At 39.0% G+C, this 18,853-nt stretch overlaps 1 protein-coding gene across 2 annotated transcripts in view; it reads right to left on the bottom strand.

Annotated features, from left to right (window-relative positions):
• Positions 1–8,201: 8,201 nt before the first annotated feature.
• The window catches only part of LOC143893140 (xanthine dehydrogenase 1-like), a 50,182-nt gene continuing 39,530 nt past the window's right edge, over positions 8,202–18,853 (bottom strand). Inside the window, exon 14 of one of the 2 annotated variants that reach the window (XM_077398132.1) lies at positions 8,202–8,757. In XM_077398132.1, coding sequence (XP_077254247.1) covers positions 8,515–8,757 — 243 coding nt within the window. In that variant the 3' untranslated portion in view covers positions 8,202–8,514. The remainder of the gene's footprint in view (positions 8,758–18,853) is intronic. The other variant, XR_013255727.1, reaches the window with a different exon arrangement.

The following is an 18,853-nucleotide window of genomic DNA, read 5'->3' as shown; positions in this document are numbered from 1 at the left end:
TAGAGGAGGAATTTCTTAAAAATATTTTCTAAATTTATCCTCCATTCTATGAAGTAGACTTCCATTTCCCAATCTCGATCTATTTTTTTATCACAAATAGTAATTTTATATATTTTACCCAAAATTAATTGTGAAGTTGGATAGTAAACACCGGAAAGAAGATTAGTTGTATTTAAAAATACTTCTAATAAATCTGCAATAATTTCACAATTGTTCCAATATTCTAAAGATATAGTATGATTGCAAGGTAGAGGCATATGTTCTTGGCAAAATATTGTAATTACAGTTTTGAACTCAAATGATGCTTTTAACATTTTATAAGTTGAATTCCACCTAGTTTTAATATTTAAGGAGATTTTTTTGTAGTTTTTTCCAAAAAATTTACATAAAGCTTTAAATTCTTGTCTTCTATGCCCTGAAGACTGAATAAATTGAAGACAATTCTTAATAACCTCTATCTGTGGTGCAATTTCTGATAAACCATCTTGTACAGTTAAATTTAAAATATGGCATGCACATCTAATATGAAATAGTTGTCCATCTAAACTAGATTTCAATTGAGATTTTAATAATCCTATTGATGCAGTATTATTACTAGCATTATCGAAGCTAATATAAAAAAATTTATTTTGAATTTTAAGATCGTGAACAGTAGATAATATAGATTTTGATAAAGAATGACCATTATGCAGGAATTCTAATTGAGTAAAACTAAGTATTCTTTTTTCTAACATACAGTTCGAATTAATATAATGTCATGTTACACAAATATAGCCTTCATTTTGTTTGTTAGTCCAAATATCAGAAGTAAGTGCAATTTTTCCATTAAAATTTTCAGTACTTGAAATCAATTGTTCTTTGCTTTCAATAAATAATTTAAAGGAATCTAATTTTATAGTGTTTCTAGTAACTTTTTTAAAAGCAGGATTTAGAGCTTTTTGAATATATTTTTCAAATCTTTTACTTTCGGCCATAATAAATGGTTGCTCATCTTGTATGATGTATGATGCTAGTTCTCTCCTATTCCTATCTTGAGAATAAGAAAAAGTTCCTAACGAACTAGAAGTGAGGCTTAATTGGGTTTGTTTAGGGTCTAATGACCCATGCTTTGCACTACAAACAGTGGAATGCCTTGCCAAGTGCCCTGTTCCACCTTTACTCTTACAACTAAAATCTTTTTTACATAATTTACAAATAGCCCTTTCTTCTAAAACTCCCTTAGAATCCTTCTTTTCTTCAATGGTAAAGAACTTCCATACTTGTGAAATCCTACCTCTAGACATTTTAGTAGGAGCTTGACTCCCACTAGTCCTACAAGGTCCTTTGGTAGGTTCAGGAGCAATTGGATATTCGGATTCTGGAGTATATGTATCATCATTCCAAGGTTTTACACAAGCCTCCAGTAATTCATCATTTCTCATAATATCATTTGGTTGAAAATAGTGGTCACTTGAACCGGTCATTTTAAAAAAAATTACAAAGATGGGCTATAAGTAAATTTTAAAAAATAAATTCTAAATACCACAACTTTTCTTGAATCGCCCACGGAGTTGTTAAGCGCCTTCTTGAATACTAATTACCGCAAGTTGTTAAGTACCTCCATAATCCTCCATAATCCCTTCTTCTTAATCGCTAATCAAAGTGTGTAACGGAGAGAAGAATTAGAGAATTGGATGTAATAAGAGAATTTGATGTACTAAGAGAATTTGATGTAATTAGAGAGAAGATTAGAGAGAGTAATATGAAAGAGAGAGCAATAAGAGTGAAAGTAATAAGAGAGTAATTGAGGGTGAGAAATGAAGTGAGAGGAAGGGATATTTATAAGACTTGTAATATAATGAGTTACCAAAATACCCCCAAAATATAGTTGTTGGGGGGTTATTTTGGTAAAAACATGTGTAATCCCTAAAGTACCTCCAAATATAGTTGTTGGGGGGTTTTTTGGGTAAAAACAATCACTAATGTACCCCCCAAATATGTTGGGGGGGTTATTTTGGTAAAACAAGTGTAATCCCTAAAGTACGCCCAAATATAGTTGTTAGGGGGTTATTTTAGTAAAAACATGTCCAATCCCTAAAGTACCCATAAATATAGCTGGGAAGGGTATTTTTGGAACACAAGAAATTACACAATGTAATTTCCGAAATTACCCCCCTCACTAGCCGTTTTTTCTAACTTTAAGGGGTATTTTTGAGAAAACACAAAAAATTTCAAAATAACACAAGAAAACGAAGGCAAAATTGCCAGTGGGCCGTGACGTGTTGTGCCGCAGGCTGTGCCAGTTCGTGCCGGAGGGCCGGCAAGCCTAGCCCGGCACGGCCCACGCCTTCGTGCCGTGCCGACACGGCCCACGTCATTGTAGCAATCGTGCCGTGCCGGCACAGCCTACGACGTGCAGTGCCGGTCGTGCCGCGGGCCGGCACGGCCCAATTGCCACCTTGACCTCGGAGTTACCCAATGCACGTAGTTTACAGGTGATTGAGTGCATTCATAGTGATTAGTCACACTCTAAAATGGGGTGGGGATACCCTCTGTCATCAAACTATAGACTATCTATGAGGGTCTACTCTTAAAATAAAAATATTTAAAAAGAAAAAAAAGTCTTTTTTATTTTTTTTGCATTGCCTGCTCTAACTTATTGTTGACCTAGCCCACCTCAACTTGCCACGACGTGCCATGTGGCACATCATCTTTGCTGTATGTGTAGAAATATGCAAGAGGTAATCAAGACTATAGCTATTTATTTATGTACATTAATACCTGTTTATAAGAATAAAGGGGATATTGATAGTTGCACCAATTACCGAGGAATTAAGCTAATGAGTTACACCATAAAGCTTTTGGAGAGGGTAATTAAGCATATACTAAGAAAAGACACTAAAGTGTCAAAGAATCAGTTTCGCTTCATGCCCGGACGATCAATTATAGAAGCTATCTTCTTCATTAGGCGGTTAATGGAGAGATTTAGAGAAAATAAAAATGACCTTCTTATGGTTTTCATTGATTTGGAGAAAGCGTATGATAAGGTTCCCATGAGTGTTATGTGGTAGGTCCTTGAAAGGAAAAAGAGCCTACTAAATATGTTGATGTGATTAAGGATATGAATGATTGTGCAGTAACTTCTGTCAAAACCACGGATGGCACGTCTAGTGTGTTTCCAATTACAATAGGATTGCACAAAGGATCAGCTCTAAGCCCTTATCTTTTTATACTAGTTATGGATGAGCTTACAGAGGGTATCCAGGATGAGGTGCCGTGGTTAGTGTTTGTAATTTTGTCAAATACAAACTTATTTAAGTGAATGTGTTTGTTAGAATAGGATTTGGGTTTGGTTTTCAGTGCAATGACTTTTTTCAATTATTTTGAATTTTTCATGAGATATACAAATAATGCATGAGAATTTGATGAATTATTCATCAAATTGGTGCATAATTCAAATAAAAAACAAATCAAATTCCAAATTGTATTATTGGAAACTACAGGTTTGGTAATTACACGGTTGGCATATGCCAATATTGGAAACGCAAGTATTGGGAAGCTTTCTATTGAACCACGTGACATTGGCAGCAACATTGTGGAAAGTTCAACCACATTGGAAACAATCACAATGGAAGACTTTGGTATAAGAAAGTTGTCTTGTACCATATAAGAAAGATATCCTGTGTGCCATATATATTTAGAAGTTGATATATTTTCATTTATTTGTTTCTTTATTAATCCCATGATTTAGGGATTTGATTTACTCATGTAATTTGTATATATACACTTCTTATGTGAATGGAAAACACACACGTTTCATACTCCTTCTCTTCCTTACAGTAGTTTCAAGTCATACTTTTCTACATGGTATCAGAGCAATAGGAAGATCAACGATCCTTTTCTCTTAGCCCTTTGTGCTTCAAGTCTTCCTTGTTTCCCCCTTTTCTTCGTAGCATTCATCATGGCCGAAAACAACACTACTCTTTCAACCATCACCGAAGATCCCATGGTGGAAACTCTGATTCCATCGTTGACTCTGTTTCTACCATTAACTTTAATGATCCCTTCTACCTCCACCCCTCTGATAATCCTGGAAATGTTCTTGTTTCGAACCTTCTCAATGGTGAAAATTACTCTACTTGGCGCCGTGCCATGTCTATTGCACTTATGGCAAAGAACAAGATTGGTTTTGTCGATGGCACCTTTACAAAACCAACATCTTCAGATTCCTCCTTTACATCCTGGACACGATGCAACACCATGGTTCTCTCTTGGATTATCAATGCCATTACTCGTGATCTAGCTGATACCGAATTGTTGTAAAAAGTTGAGGATACTGTTGTTGATAGAAAACAGAAACTTGTTGCTTCAAGGCGTGATATCACTTTCCTTAAGACAAGATTCGCCCCCACTAGAAGTGTGCAAAGGGGATCCGCGAATTGCCTCCAAGATACAATGAAGCCTAGTAGGGAAGCCCTACTAATGTTTGATGACGCGTAGCACTAGCGGAATCAAACCCGAAATGCCCTTCCGAAATTTCAAGCCTTAGAGAAATTTCTAGATAATGTTTCTGCAGAAAAACAGTATCTAGAACAGTAAACAAAAGAAAAAAGTATGTAGAAATACTTGGGGTTTTGTAGGAGTGTAGAAGAGAGTGTAAAGTCTGTCAGAATTGCCAATTCGTTTTTCTATTTTGAAATGACTGAATTCTGCACATTTTGTAGACCACCTGGTGTCTTTTCAGTGTGAAAAACACCTCTACAGGGCACCTTTCCAGAATATTTGAAATCTGACCGTTAGATTGCACCCATTGATATTAAACGGTCCTGATCGATCATAGAGGTGACTGTTGGTTTGAGTAAAACCTCTCTCCAACCCAGTCATCGTTAGATCAACCATCTATAGTGTGGATCGCACCCCCTTGGCACTTGACCGTTGGGGGAAGGGACACAGCCCATTTGATCACACTCTTTGACCGTTGGAGTTATGGGCCCGTTGGGCCGACCATTAGGTCCGAACCGAATCCCAACCGCCCAACCCAACCGAACCATTCGGCTTGATGGGCCTACGAACCATTTGTCCCATCCATCCAACCGGTCCACCTTCATCTTGATCCAACGGTGCAGATCAAATCTGGAAAAATTAAAACCTCCAAGTGCAAAGTGCGCCTAAAAAAGCACCAATAAAGCGCCACTATGCGCCCTATTGCCCATTGGCCACGCCGCGCGCGCTCGTGCGCATGTGCGAACGGTGCGTTGCACCGTCCCGCGGGTCCAACCATGGGTTCAACCCAATGTGCAATCAAACAAGTAATAGAAAAGGGTAGTGCTTTATAAGCTCTTCTCTTTCTTTTCTCTCATCCGGTACGGGACTATCTTTTCAACTACACTTCTACATCCTTTTGTAAAAGCAAATCTTTCCAAGAAAACATTTTCTTTTTCCCAAACGCTTTTGATAAAACATTTTCCAAAACACTAAAACATGCAAAATACATGATTTTGAAAATCCAAAATCACTAACATTATCTACTCTGACGTCGCTTCCGACGTTTGGCAAGAACTCCATGACCGATTTTCTTAAGGAAATGCTGCGAAAATCTTCCAGCTGCGGCGCGCTCTCATTACCCTGCAGCAAGACCAACAATCCATTCTCTCATATTTTAACCAGCTGAAAGCCTTATGGGACGAGCTCTCCTCCTACACCACCCTTCCTACAAGTTCATGTGGTGCAATGAAAGTTATCACTGATCTATATCAACAAGAACGCCTTATGCAATTTCTGAAGGGATTAAATGATTCCTTTGCTTCCACAAGAAGTCAAATTCTCATGATGGATCCCCTCCCTACAGTTGCAAAGGCCTACTCTCTGCTCCTTCAAGAAGAGCACCGACGTGCTCTACTGATTCCTCCCCATCCTCACACTATTGCAGCTGCTATTGAACGTGTGCGGGTTGCGCCTCCTCCCAGTGTACCTGCTATTCGAGACCAGTCTCCCTCATTGCCACGCAATCCCCCACGCACAAGCACCACCACGAATGTACGCCGCAATCGTCCACATTGTCGCCACTGTGGTAAACTTGGCCACACGATTGACACATGTTATGGTTTACATGGATTTCCAGCACCAGCAGCCAATTCGTCATCCTCCACTCCTTTGGAAGCAGCATCGTCTTCTCTCATAAACAATGGTACCCACTCCGCAAACTTGGCTGGTAAGGCTTCCAGTTCGTCCTTTTTTTCACTTCCTTGGATTGTGGATACTGGAGCTACTGATCACATGACTTGCCTCCCACTGCTTTTTCCAAATCGCGTAGTTCTCCTTCTTTGAAACCCGTTCGTCTACCCAATGGTATTTTGTTACCCATTTCACATGTTGCTGATATTGATTTTCCTAATGGTTTTCATCTTCAAAATGTTCATAGTGTTCCCACTTTTACCCATAATTTATTATCTGTAAGTGCTCTCACATCTTCTCATAACTGCGATGTTATCTTCTCATCTGATCATTGTATTTTCCAGGACCGACACACGAAGTGGACGATTGGAGTGGCTAAACAGGCTGGGCATGATTGACATCCATGCACCACCTTGAGGGGGAGTATTATTGGAAACTACAGGTTTGGTAATTACACGGTTGGCATATGCCAATATTGGAAGCGCAAGTATTGGGAAGCTTTCTATTGAACCGTGTGACATTGGCAGCAACATTGTGGAAAGTTCAACCACATTGGAAACAATCACAATGGAAGGCTTTGGTATAAGATAGCTGTCTTGTACCAATTAAGAAAGATATCCTGTGTGCCATATATATTTAGAAGTTGATATATTTTCATTTATTTGTTTCTTTATTAATCCCACGATTTAGGGATTTGATTTACTCATGTAATTTGTATTTATACACTTCTTATGTGAAAGGAAAACACACAAGTTTCATACTCCTTCTCTTCCTTACAGTAGTTTCAATTCATAGTTTTCTACAAATTGCTAGAATTATTGAATTACTCGCTATATTTTTGAAGTTCAAAATGGGGGCATCTAAACTTTGGGATTTTGTCAAGAAATTTCTATTTGCAGGACCAACCAATGGCGTATTCGTCCCACTTGTACAATGGTTGAGATGGTAAGCCATAAATGGAGATTATTTGCATGATTTAATCCAAAGTGTTGAAAGCGTGGCCCACTGCCTCCATCTCAATGTGTGAAATCTTTATGGCCGAAAACACCATTGATCTACAGATCAATCACTTGGACGGGCCACCGTGAAAAGATCAAGAAATGATCGTATGGTCATGCTGATGCAATTGATGGGGTAGTTAATATTGTTTGGTTGGCAATGTGGAGCCCATCCACTTGCCTTTATAATGTACACCTCTCGAGCAGCTTACATATATTTCTCTTTCAGTAGATATGGTAAACAATTGAGAAAATTGAGAAAACCATCTTCTGACCCTGAATTCTTCAGTTTTTATTGTTTGTCAACAAACCCCTGTTCTCAACTTTGGAGGGTCGAGCTGATAAGTTATTTGATCGGTCCTCCAAAAAACAGTGGAGCCTTTTATTGTTTGGGTGATGCCAACCAGACATAGATAGAAAAAATCAGCTCCATAGGATCATCCCTCCACAATCACTTTCCCCTGTATGTATAATTCGGGGTTGCACTTTTGCAGCCCCTCTTTTGAAGAGAGAAATGCCACATCATAAGAATTAAATGAAGAAGACAAATTCAACTATGAGGTGGCTCTTCTCTCTTGAAAAGTTCAAGGGATTGCTAGGCCGTTAGCCCATTCGCAGATCGTTGTTGTACGACCACCTAGAATAGGACACTCCAGTGGACAGTCCGATTTGAAATAGATGTGACCTAAAAACCGAAAGTTGGACCCTAGGAATTCTCTAATTAGGATCCAAATAGATCGTGACCAGACAAGTGGATTCAATCCAAATTGGATCAAAGTCGCATGAAATAATCCCTAAAATTCCATGAAAATGAATATTTTTACCAACCTCTTGCAACTTCACTGTACAATCTGTAGTATAGTGTTGCAAGAAAAATCCAATTAAGAACAAGAGTATGCAATGTGTAATTATGCATGTATTCTCTAAACAATCAATGAAAACCTCTATATTGCTTTTCTGGATCAATTGCTGTTTAAACTTTCATAACATCATCCAATAAATTCCCACACCGAATAGGTTTTTTTTTTTTTAATGGCCCCACACAGAATAAGCTTTTGCTATCTTTTCCAAATTAAATATAAAAAATTTAAGTCTGTATTTCAATAATAGTCATAGCAGCATACATTTTTTTGTCACAGTTGGCATATGTTTATTGATATTCTGTCACAGTTGGCATATGTTTATTGATAGATAGGGAATGGGGGTCCCACCTACTGGATCACTTGATCATGAACACCCACTATCTTAGTCTTTACATTTGGGTGTTCTTATAAAGAAGAGCAGAGGCCATATCAGAGCCCAATGCATTTTATATTTATTATATACAAATACTTAAGAACAAGTAATGGTGGTAAATAATATCTTACACACTCAGCTTGGGGCGGAAATTCACACTGGCAAGTGGCTTGGTGAACTCATCTGCACAGGCCATCCGAATCCGTTCAGGAGTTGCAGGGTTATCAAGAGGAAACCATTCATTAAGGCCTGCGTCTTGTCTTGCAGCTAAGATGGCATCCTTGATGGCGAAAAATGCTGCAGAAGCAAGGAAAAATGGTGGCTCACCTACAGCTTTAGATGAGTGAATTGTCCTCGGATTTGGAACACCCTGTGGATAAACAAGAAACCCAAAAAAGGTCAGGGGGGTGAGCTAGTTCAAGTACTAGGGATGCAATTTGGGTCAGGTTGGGTTGAGACTTTGCTAAAAAAGTATATTGGAATCAACCCGAACCCAGCCCGATTTTAAGGTAAAGGATCAACCCGAATTCTAAAAAAAATGAGCCGAGTTGCACCACTAACAAGTACAACACCATGTAAATGGATTTGCTAGGCAATTTCGTGGAAAGCCATTTCGCAGGTCACTTTTGCAGGAGAGAACAACCACCTCAGATGAATTAAATGAATAAGACAAAATCTGCTTAAAAAGTGTGCTGTTCTCTCCTACAAAAAGTGAGAAACAAAATGGCGTTTCACAAAATTGCCCAGCAAAGCCCTAATGTAAATAAACAAAAAAATCGAAAAGAAGTATCTGATGTTCTAGAAGTTGGGACCCAGGTAGAACCCACCCTTAAGAGCTAGCTATTAAGGGGAGGGCGCCCATTCCCTTACAAGCCCATCCACACCCCTTTACATTTCCGACGTGGGATATTTGCTTTAGCGTGGACCCGGGTAGAACCCACGCCCTTAAAAGCTAGCTGTTAAGGGGAGGACGCCCATTCCCTCATAAGCCCATCCACATTCATTTACATTTCCGATGTGGGATATTTGCTTTAGCATGGAACCCCAACAATCTCCACCTCCACGCGAGAGCAACGTGGGTCTCCATCCCGAGGGATTTCTTCCGTCCTCGAGGCTACACAGGGGTTACCGAGATCTTCCCCGAGGGATTTTTCCGTCTTCGTAGGCACACAGGGTTACCACGCCCCGGCTGTGATACCACTTGCTGGGAACCGGGTGGAACTCACCCTTAAAAGCTAGCTAGAGGGTGCCCATTCCCTTATAAGCCCATCACATCCTTTTACATATCCGATGTGGGATATTTGCTTTAGCGTAGAACCCCAACACTAGAGTCCTCTGATTACTAGAACAAGTATCCTTTTATGGATTAAAGACTGTAGAAGTTCCTTGGGAATATGAAGAATAGTGGGGACGATGAGGAAAACCTCATTCATGAATATGGGTATTACATATCATATATAATAAGAGATCGACTAGTAGACCCGCGGAAAATGTGCTTGGTTATTGGGACAGTTGATCTGATGGGCCATGAGAAGAGACCCAGTTGGCTAGGTCAGATGCAGAATGGAGATTTGATTCGCAAGATTGAGGTGTGTAAAATTCAACGGATTAAAGACATCTTAAAGGACGTCTATTTCATCATGCATTAAGAATCAGCCAGATGAAGACCGAGGGCAACAGAGCAGACTTGTGGTGTCTAACAATATTCATGAACCAGATTACCGTACACTCGGCAATGGGTACATGCTGTGCAATCATTGTTTTCCTTAACTAAAACAAAGATGGTTCAAAAAGATTTTCACACACTAAAAATGACAATAAAGGAGTGGGAAAAGAAGTTTCCAAAGATTCAAAAAGATAGAAAAGGGAAAACTATAAGGCGACTAGATGACATTGATAAGATTTGTTACTTGATAGGAAACTCAACCAAAAGGTAAATCTAACGAATGAATACCAATATATCCTACAAAGGGAGGAGATACGTAGACATCAGAAATCTAGAGATATATGGCCTAAAGAATGGTGTAAGAACACAGTTCTTTCAGAGTTATTTCAGAGAATGGCCGGTGTCAAAAGAATAATCAACTGCATCAACTCCATTATTTATGATGGCAGAATGATAGATCATTATTTATGATGGCAGAATGATAGATCGAAGGAGGAAATTGAGGGAGTCATCACTCGGTATTGTAGAAACCTTTATTCAAAGCAAATGTCGAGGATCTAATTTCAAAACACTTTCATCAGGAACAAAGAATTGGTTAGAAAGAAGCTTTGAGGATGAAGAAGAAATAGAAGTGGCAGTTTTCGAGATGACAAAAGATAAAATCCCTGGCCCAAATTGCTTTCTATGGCATTTTAGCATAGCTTTTGGGATGAAATTAAAGAAGGCCTGCCAATAGTTTTTAAGGATTTTAGCCCAGATTGCCAGCACTTTTTCATTTGTCGATGGACATTATCCGATCATACAAGCCTTGGACCAAGATCCGGTCCTCCTTGGCCCCACCAAGAGTGTCAACATTCTTGTGGACAGATGTGAACAAAAAGATAAGTCTTGTGGATTCTGCTCCATTTCGGCCAGAACGGATGAAATATTTCGTTCCCGTACGGAAAATGGAACAAAATACATATATATTTCGTTTCCCCTCAGATACATTTTAGTTTTTTACTGTTTTACACTTATTTTATAACCTTTTTACCATTTTATAGCTGTTTGAATTACTATTTTGCCATCATTTTCTTCACTTTCTACAAACTATCTCTCCCTCTTAATTCCTTCTAAGTTCTACTCATCCCTACTCATCTCCCTCCTTATGCTCGAGTCCTTCTACTCATCTCTACTCATCTCAATGGGTATTTCAAAATCCAATGTTTCTAAGTGTACTTTCAACATCCAAAAGGAGACTTGGAAGTGGAGGAGTCCTTTCTTCACATCGGTATATAAACTATATAATATAAATGTACATATTCAAAAGAGGCACCCAGCATACTTTAGTTGCATCTATAATACATTTAGTTTTTACTTGTGTCCTATGTCACAAATATCTCCGATATTTTCAAAATATAGCGTTTTTATCGCGAGATTTTGATAAAACAACAAAATCCCGAATTAATCCTGAGATTTAAAAATATAGCGATATTTTCGTTTTTATCATAAAATATCCCGATATGTTTACGATATTTTTCTTTTATATTTTTTTTCTTAAATTTAATATTTTTATATATTTTTAAATAATTTTATTTTTACCGTTTATTTCCCAATACAAACCCGAAAAAAAAATTTAATATATCCCAAGATTTTCCCTTGCCGAGAAATTCCCGAGAACAACATTTGTGACATAGCTTGTGTCTTGTATTCTTGATTCTTTGAATTTCTTTTAGTTTTATACCAAGTTTATGATAAAAACGAAAATATCGCTATATTTTTATACTGAGATGGTCCACCAAAAAATACATTAGAAAAAAAAAATATACAAGGGATTAAAGCTAAACAAAATCAAGGTGGTAGATAATCAAACCACTCCAACTCCAATTTCCTACCCCATGCCTAGCTAATCTATCCACTTCACTATTAGCGGATCTTCTAATGTGCCTGAAGACAATGGAGGAGCCAAGAATGCGATCTGAAATCTCATAAAAAAAGGGGGCAAATCTCAATGGTGGAATCGCCGAACCAGAAAGCCACCTCACCACATTTTTTGAATCACCCTCTACAATCACCTTATCCATATGATCTTTGACTAAGTTCTTGATACCCTGGCAAGCAGCCCTAATCTCTGCCTCATTGGCATCAGAAGTCCCAATATGACAAGAAAAAGCCTACAGAATAGATCCAGAGGAGTCTCAACATAGTCCACCAATACCAGCAGGACCCGGGTTGCCCAAACTTGACCCATCAAAGTTAAGCTTAAGCAAACCACTAGGAGGGGCCTCCCAAACTTGAACGATCTGTGGACACCTCTCCACACTAGAGCAAATCTCCTTCCAGCCCTCCCAAAGATCGAAGGCCGACACAAAGCAGAATGCTGGGAGGCTTCTCACCCAGGCTATAGACAGCGCAATCACCTTAATAAATAAACAATACGGACATTTAGCTCGACCATCAAACACTTCCAGATGATCCACAAGGTAGCGAGAAGACAGAGCTTCCAAAGCAACTTACCTTGACTTTTCCATGGAACCGCCTCTCAACAAAGAAACAGATCGGGAAAAGTTGACGGAAATACCCAATGGATGCCAAACCTTGAGAGAATACATGAAATCCCAATGGGCAACACAAGAGGGGGTGAATTGGGTGTTTTTAAAAAATTTCTTAAACTACAAGTGATTGTTAAATTAATCTAAGTAGTTTTAAGTTCTAACCCTGGTTCAAAATATTTTGCAAGTAAAAGGAAAGAGATTACCAATACACCATGAGAGAGGAGAAGAAGAGTAAGGAGACTACACAACGGTGTATAGTGATTCGGTCACAAATGGAACTACTCCACTACCCAAGTACTTGGTCTTTCCTTGGGATTTTTCTCCATTATTGTGAGACTCCAACACGCCGTCTCTCCAAGCGTTACAAACAACATCACCTCCAAAGGGAACAAACTCTTGTTGTACAATCCGCCTCCGAGGACGTTATCCTTCGTTGCACACCGCCTTGAAGGATATAACTCCTCTTTGCAATACAATAAATGAAAAGGAAGAAGAAAAACTCTCAAGCCTCTTAAAGGCAAATATATAACTCTCAATGTTCAATAACTCTCCCAATGATTACAACTAAATGCTCTTTGGAGATCCTCTTGACAAGAAGTAAATGTACAAGTTAACGCTCAAGAGGTTGAAGAAGAATCCTTTTGATTTTGAATGTTTAAAGCTCTAGAGTTTCATAAATGATGTTTCAAAAGGTTGTTTTGAAAGCCTTTAATAGTATACTTATAGCCCTAGCAAGGATATTACCTTTTGGGGGCAAAACCGTAATAAACGGGCTAAGAAAAAGTAAGTCGTGCAAGCCCCAACGGCTATATTGCCAGACGGGGGCGGTCGACCAGGGTATGGCGGTCGCCCGCCCTTATCGGGCACTCATTTTTATTTTCAAATTTTGAACCGCCGCGGTCACCCGTCGTGAGCTTTCTCTTCAATTAAAAGTTTTGCTCAAAAACTATGAGTGGTCAACCGGGGTAGCCGCGGTCGCCCGCCGTGGGCTTTCTGTTCAATTAAATGTTTTGCTCAAAAACTACGTGCGGTCGACCGGGACATCCGCGGTCGCCCGCCAAGACCTTTCTGGATGACTTCTGGATTTCCAGAAGCCTATCCTCGGTCGACCGGCCCTGCTTTGAAACCTTGATTTTAAAAGTTTGATCATAGGGCTTTTGGGCCAAGGTCTTTGGGCTTTAGACTTATGTTTTCAAAAACCTTTTGGGGTTTATCAAAATGATTTTCAAGGAGTTTTGAAAACACGAAATCATGCAAATACTAAATGCCAAGAGGACTAATGCATTCTAAAACATAAGGGACCTTGAGTCTTCTCGAACTTTAATCTTCTTGGGCGCTTGCATGAGTTGTTTCTTGTCTTGGGATAGTCTTCACTCTTGCTCTTGCGCTTGTGGTTCCCTTGATTCTTTGATGGACTTTAAGATTTGTAGGAGGACCACCAAGTCTTGACTTTTTCCAAGATGAGCCCTTGTTCTTCTTGCTTCAAGTGTTGATATTGATGTATCCTGTCTAAATCACAACACTAGAGAAGCCATTAGCAAACTACCATCAATTTGGGTTTGTTGATCATCAAAACATTAGTGGGATGTACCCTTGGGCTTACAATACTGCACCAAATCTCCCTGGCTACCTTGCAATGAATGAACAAGTGATCAATGGACTCCCTAGCTTTAAGGCAAAGTGAACAATGATCCACTAGCCACATCCCACATTTGCGAAGAAAATTTATCGTTTGGATCCGCCCACGACAGGCTGCCCAACCGAAAAAGCAAACTCTAGGAGCAGTATGGAATTTCCACGCTTTAACTACAGACTGCAAATAGAGCGTACATCACAAGGCACAAGATGAGTGGAAGGATTTGACAAAAAATACTCCCGAAGAATCCCAAATCCATACCCTTTTGTCCTCCCCAGACAACTTAATGTAGCACCCTTCTAGCAGCTCCAGAAATCTGGACACCGAATCTAATTCCCTATCGAAAAAGTTTCTTCTAAAGACAGGCATCCAAATCACACAATCCCCACTTCGCACAAAGCAATCTTTCACAAGAGCCTCCATTTGAGAAGCAACAACAAATAAATTGGGGAAGAGATCCTTAAGGGAAGCTGAAGAGCACCATGCTTCACTCTAAAAACTAATACAATTCCCATAGTACATCCTCTATCTAATGCCTTGCTTGAATACATGGCGCAACCACATTATATCTTGCCACACTGTAACACCTTGCTTGGAGTAGATATCATCTGATTCCCAATGCCCCATTTTAGAACCATATTTACTCTCTATCACTTTAACCAAAAGTTGAGATTGCTCCTCACCAAATCTCCGAAGCAATTTTCCTAGGAGTGCACGACTAACCTCTCTCATTTTTCTGATACCCAATCTTCCATTATTCATAGGCAAACAAACCTTCTCCCATTTAACCAAAGGAATACCTTTTTTATCATCCGAGCCTTCCCATAGAAATCTGAGCTGAATTTGTTCAATGCGGCTGACAATCCTAATGGGTCATTTAAACAAAGAGATGAATGGATTTGGACGGGGGTACAGGTGCAACCTTTATTGCGTTGATTCCCAAGGTGAATGGTGCTTCCAAGGTTTCGGACTTCCGTCCTATTAGCCTTGTTGGGTGCCTTTACAAAATTCTGGCGAAGGTTTTGGCGGAACGGCTTAAACCGGTCCTCCCTTTTATTATCGCTGATTGCCAAAGTGCCTTTGATAGGCATAAACAGATTCTGGATTGTTCGTTGATTGCTAATAAAGCTGTTGAATCCTTTTGGAGAACCGGTAAGGGGGGTATTATGTGTAAATTAGATATGGAGAAGGCTTATGATAGAGTGGAGTGGGCTTGCCTTGATTGTTTGGTCAGAAGGATGGGATTCGACAACCGGTGGAGAGGGTGGATTAGAAGTTGTGTTTCATTGGCTTGGTTCTCAATCCTCATTAACAGATCTCCAAAGGGGTTTTTCAAATCTTCTCGGAGGTTTTCTTTCTCCTTTTTTTTATTTGTCGTTGTTGCTGAGACCATAAGTCGTATTTTGGTAAAAAGCAGAAAGTCCGGTTTGTTTGAAGGTTTTAAGTGGGTCTTAATGAGATTGAGGTGTCTCATCTTCAATTTGCAGACGATTCCCTTCTCTTTTTTGCTCCTCAGCTTACTCTGATTCTAAATTTGAAGGCTTCTCTTAGGTGCTATGAATTGATCACGGGTCAACGATCTAATTTCCACAAATCCAGGATGTATGCGTCAAATACTCCTCCTCATGTGGCCTCATGCTTAGTCAATATTATGGGGTGTCAGTTGGATCAATTACCCTCTTCCTGTTTAGGTCTTCCCTTGGGGGTGGGTAGACCTAAAAAACCCTCCTGGGATCTTATTGTGGAAAAAATTGAGAAAAGGCTATATACATGAAAAAGAAATCGAGTATCGAAGGGAGGAAGGCTTACTCTTGTTAAGGCTGTTTTGGCCAATGTTCCTATTTATTTCCTCTCTTTATTTCAAGTTTATTTCTATATTAATTAAATTTAAAAAAGAGATGATTTCGGGACCTTCCATATAGGAGCCTCATCTATTGGTTTTGCTACTGCTAGATCCAATGGCCAGGCATGGGCTTATGGTACAGTGGTGTCAAGTCAACAAAATAGAGAAATTTGCATCTTTTGTGATAAAGTTATATCAGGTGGAGGTATTACCCGATTCAAAGAACATCTAGCAGGTGTTCCGGGCAAATTGACGGCATGTAAGGTCTTGCCAAATGTAAAATAGAGAACAGAAAAACTTTTAGAAGAATGCAAAAGCAAAAACGGTAGAAAAATTGTAATTAGGGTGGAGGATGGTAATCCATATGAAACACCACAAGAAGAAGATGAAGATGAAGAGGACGATGACTAGGATGATGTTGGTATAAGTAGCACACGAGTAGCTACGTCAAGGCATAAAAGAAAAGAAGTTGCAGAAGAGAGTGAGAGTGGAAAGAGGAAAAAGAAAACTAGCATTGGGGAGTTGAAACAATTTTTTACACCACAAACGACTCTTGGAGCCCAGCCAAGCATAAAAAGTGCTTTGCCAATGAAAGAAACCATTGATCGGGGTGACATGGAAGTTGAAATTTATTGTTATGATGTCAACCTCCCATTCTTTGTCATGATGTCAACCTCCCTTTCAATGTTGCCAATTCCCCATATTATAAACCTATGTTTGACGCAGTAAGAGTTGTGGGATCAGGTTATAGGGCATTTTTTATGATGACTTAAGAGGGTCATTATTAAAGAAAATTGTGCATAAGATACCGCACCATTGAGTATGATGATCCAGCTTATGACAGACCCTAAAAGGAGATGACTTATGCTTGAGCGATGAGATCTAATTTGTAATATTCTTAGCATTTTATAAAATTAATTTTTCTTACTTTTATTGAAATATTGTAATAAATTTAGGGAAATGATATTTTCACCCCCTTTTCTTCCTCGGGCCACCCCCTTCTAGTGTATTTAGGAGTTAGGACTACTCTTTTTACACTAGAAGGGGGTGGCCCGGAGAAGAAAAGGGGGTGAATAAATCACTTCCCTAAATTTAATGTTTTTTTGTTAGATTTGGTTGATATAATGATTTCTTATATTATTCTAACAATTTTTTATTTTTTATTTTTTTAAGAAATATTTAATTATAAAAACAATTCTCCACTCACAGCATCATTTCCAAAACACCGAAACATTTTTTTCCATTGACCAAGACGAAACACGGAGCGAAACGAAATTAAAAACTAAGAGCTAAATACATGTAATTGTCTCAAGAAGCAAAAATTTTGTCTGTCCTACAAATGTATCCTCTACAAGAAGGCAGAGGAATCATTAAATCACCTTATAATTCATTGCCCTTTTTTCTGTCGAATATGGGGAGCTATTTTATCACAATTTCACATGACGTGAGCATTTTAAAAATCCATCGCATCCATCATATTTGATATTTTGATTGGGATCCCGGGGGCCCTTCGATCAGAATGGAAAGGCACTCTGGAGACTCATCCCTCATGCATTTTCGAGACATTTATGATCTGAGCGTAATAAGCACATCTTCAATGGCAGAAGCAAGTTAATAGGAAAGATTATCATGGAAATCAAAACTGATTTACTAGCTTGGAGAAAAATCAATATGACCATCAAGAGTGATTCCATTGTCCATTATGGTAAACAATTGGAACACAATCATAGGGGAGAAAAAACCAAAGCAAATAGCCTCCCCCATTTGACTACCCCTGCTGTGAATGTAATTAAATTCAACTTTGATGGCAGTTTCGAAGGTAACCCTAGCCCATTCGTAATTGGAGGTATCTTTTTCCTTTGAATGGCAGTGAAAATTATAGTAAAAGCTAAGAAAGGGGATGACCCCCAAAGACCAAGGTGGTCAAAGAACAATATAACTGAAGGAGCAAGGAAAATGGCACTAAGGAAAAGACCCAAGACAAGAATGATCCTATGTGTGGAGTATCTTTAGAAAATATAAAGCTTCAAACGAAGGCTATCGACTCCTGATCGGGCAAACCCGTCAGCGTCGCTATTGGCAGACCTCCACACATGCTGGAAGAGAACACTATGCCACATGATGCGCTCCTGAATTTCTTCAATCGCATTGGCAAATTTCCATGGATAAGGGGTTTTGTTGTTAATCAATCCGACTATGGAGTATCTTTAGAAACCATTCTAGAGAGGTCCTCAAATGCTTCACCGGACCGCGTGGAGTGACGGATTATAAATTTTTGAGGTTACTTTGGCGGCACATGCCAAATTGAAGGCGATTCAAACACGTGATTTTCTGGGCTCAAAACAAATCCTCAAAGGGCCCTCGGCGACTTGCACCAATTATTCTCGAAATTGTAGATATATGCAAGTCAATCAATTCTTCTCTGTGTCATTGATTGAGATTGGCAAATGGAGAGGCGGAGGATCTTCATATTGAACTGGTAAGGGATAATGATCTTGGTGTCCTAACTATCAGCCACTGTTTTCCTATTGTCTAAGTTTTCTTTCTATTTCTATTTATATCTTTTGTTTGTATTTTTTGGACATCTCGTCTTGCTTTTGTTTCGTTTTCTTGAATCCAAACTACCTTTATAAAAAAAACTCTAGTTATGAGACTTACAAGTATGCCACTAGAAGAGAATTAGTAATTACAAATATCCCATCCCGCACTTGAATATTTTAAGATCGACAAAAAGATGAATACAATCAACCAATTATTTCAAATATAAAACAGAGGAAAGAGATTTAT

Source organism: Tasmannia lanceolata, unplaced genomic scaffold (genome assembly GCF_043159265.1).
Source record: "Tasmannia lanceolata isolate RefF3 unplaced genomic scaffold, GAP_Taslan_0.1 ptg000015l, whole genome shotgun sequence".
Taxonomy (NCBI): Eukaryota; Viridiplantae; Streptophyta; class Magnoliopsida; order Canellales; family Winteraceae; genus Tasmannia; species Tasmannia lanceolata.
Note: the sequence above shows the minus strand (reverse complement) of the source record. Positions and strands in the feature narration are given on the sequence as shown.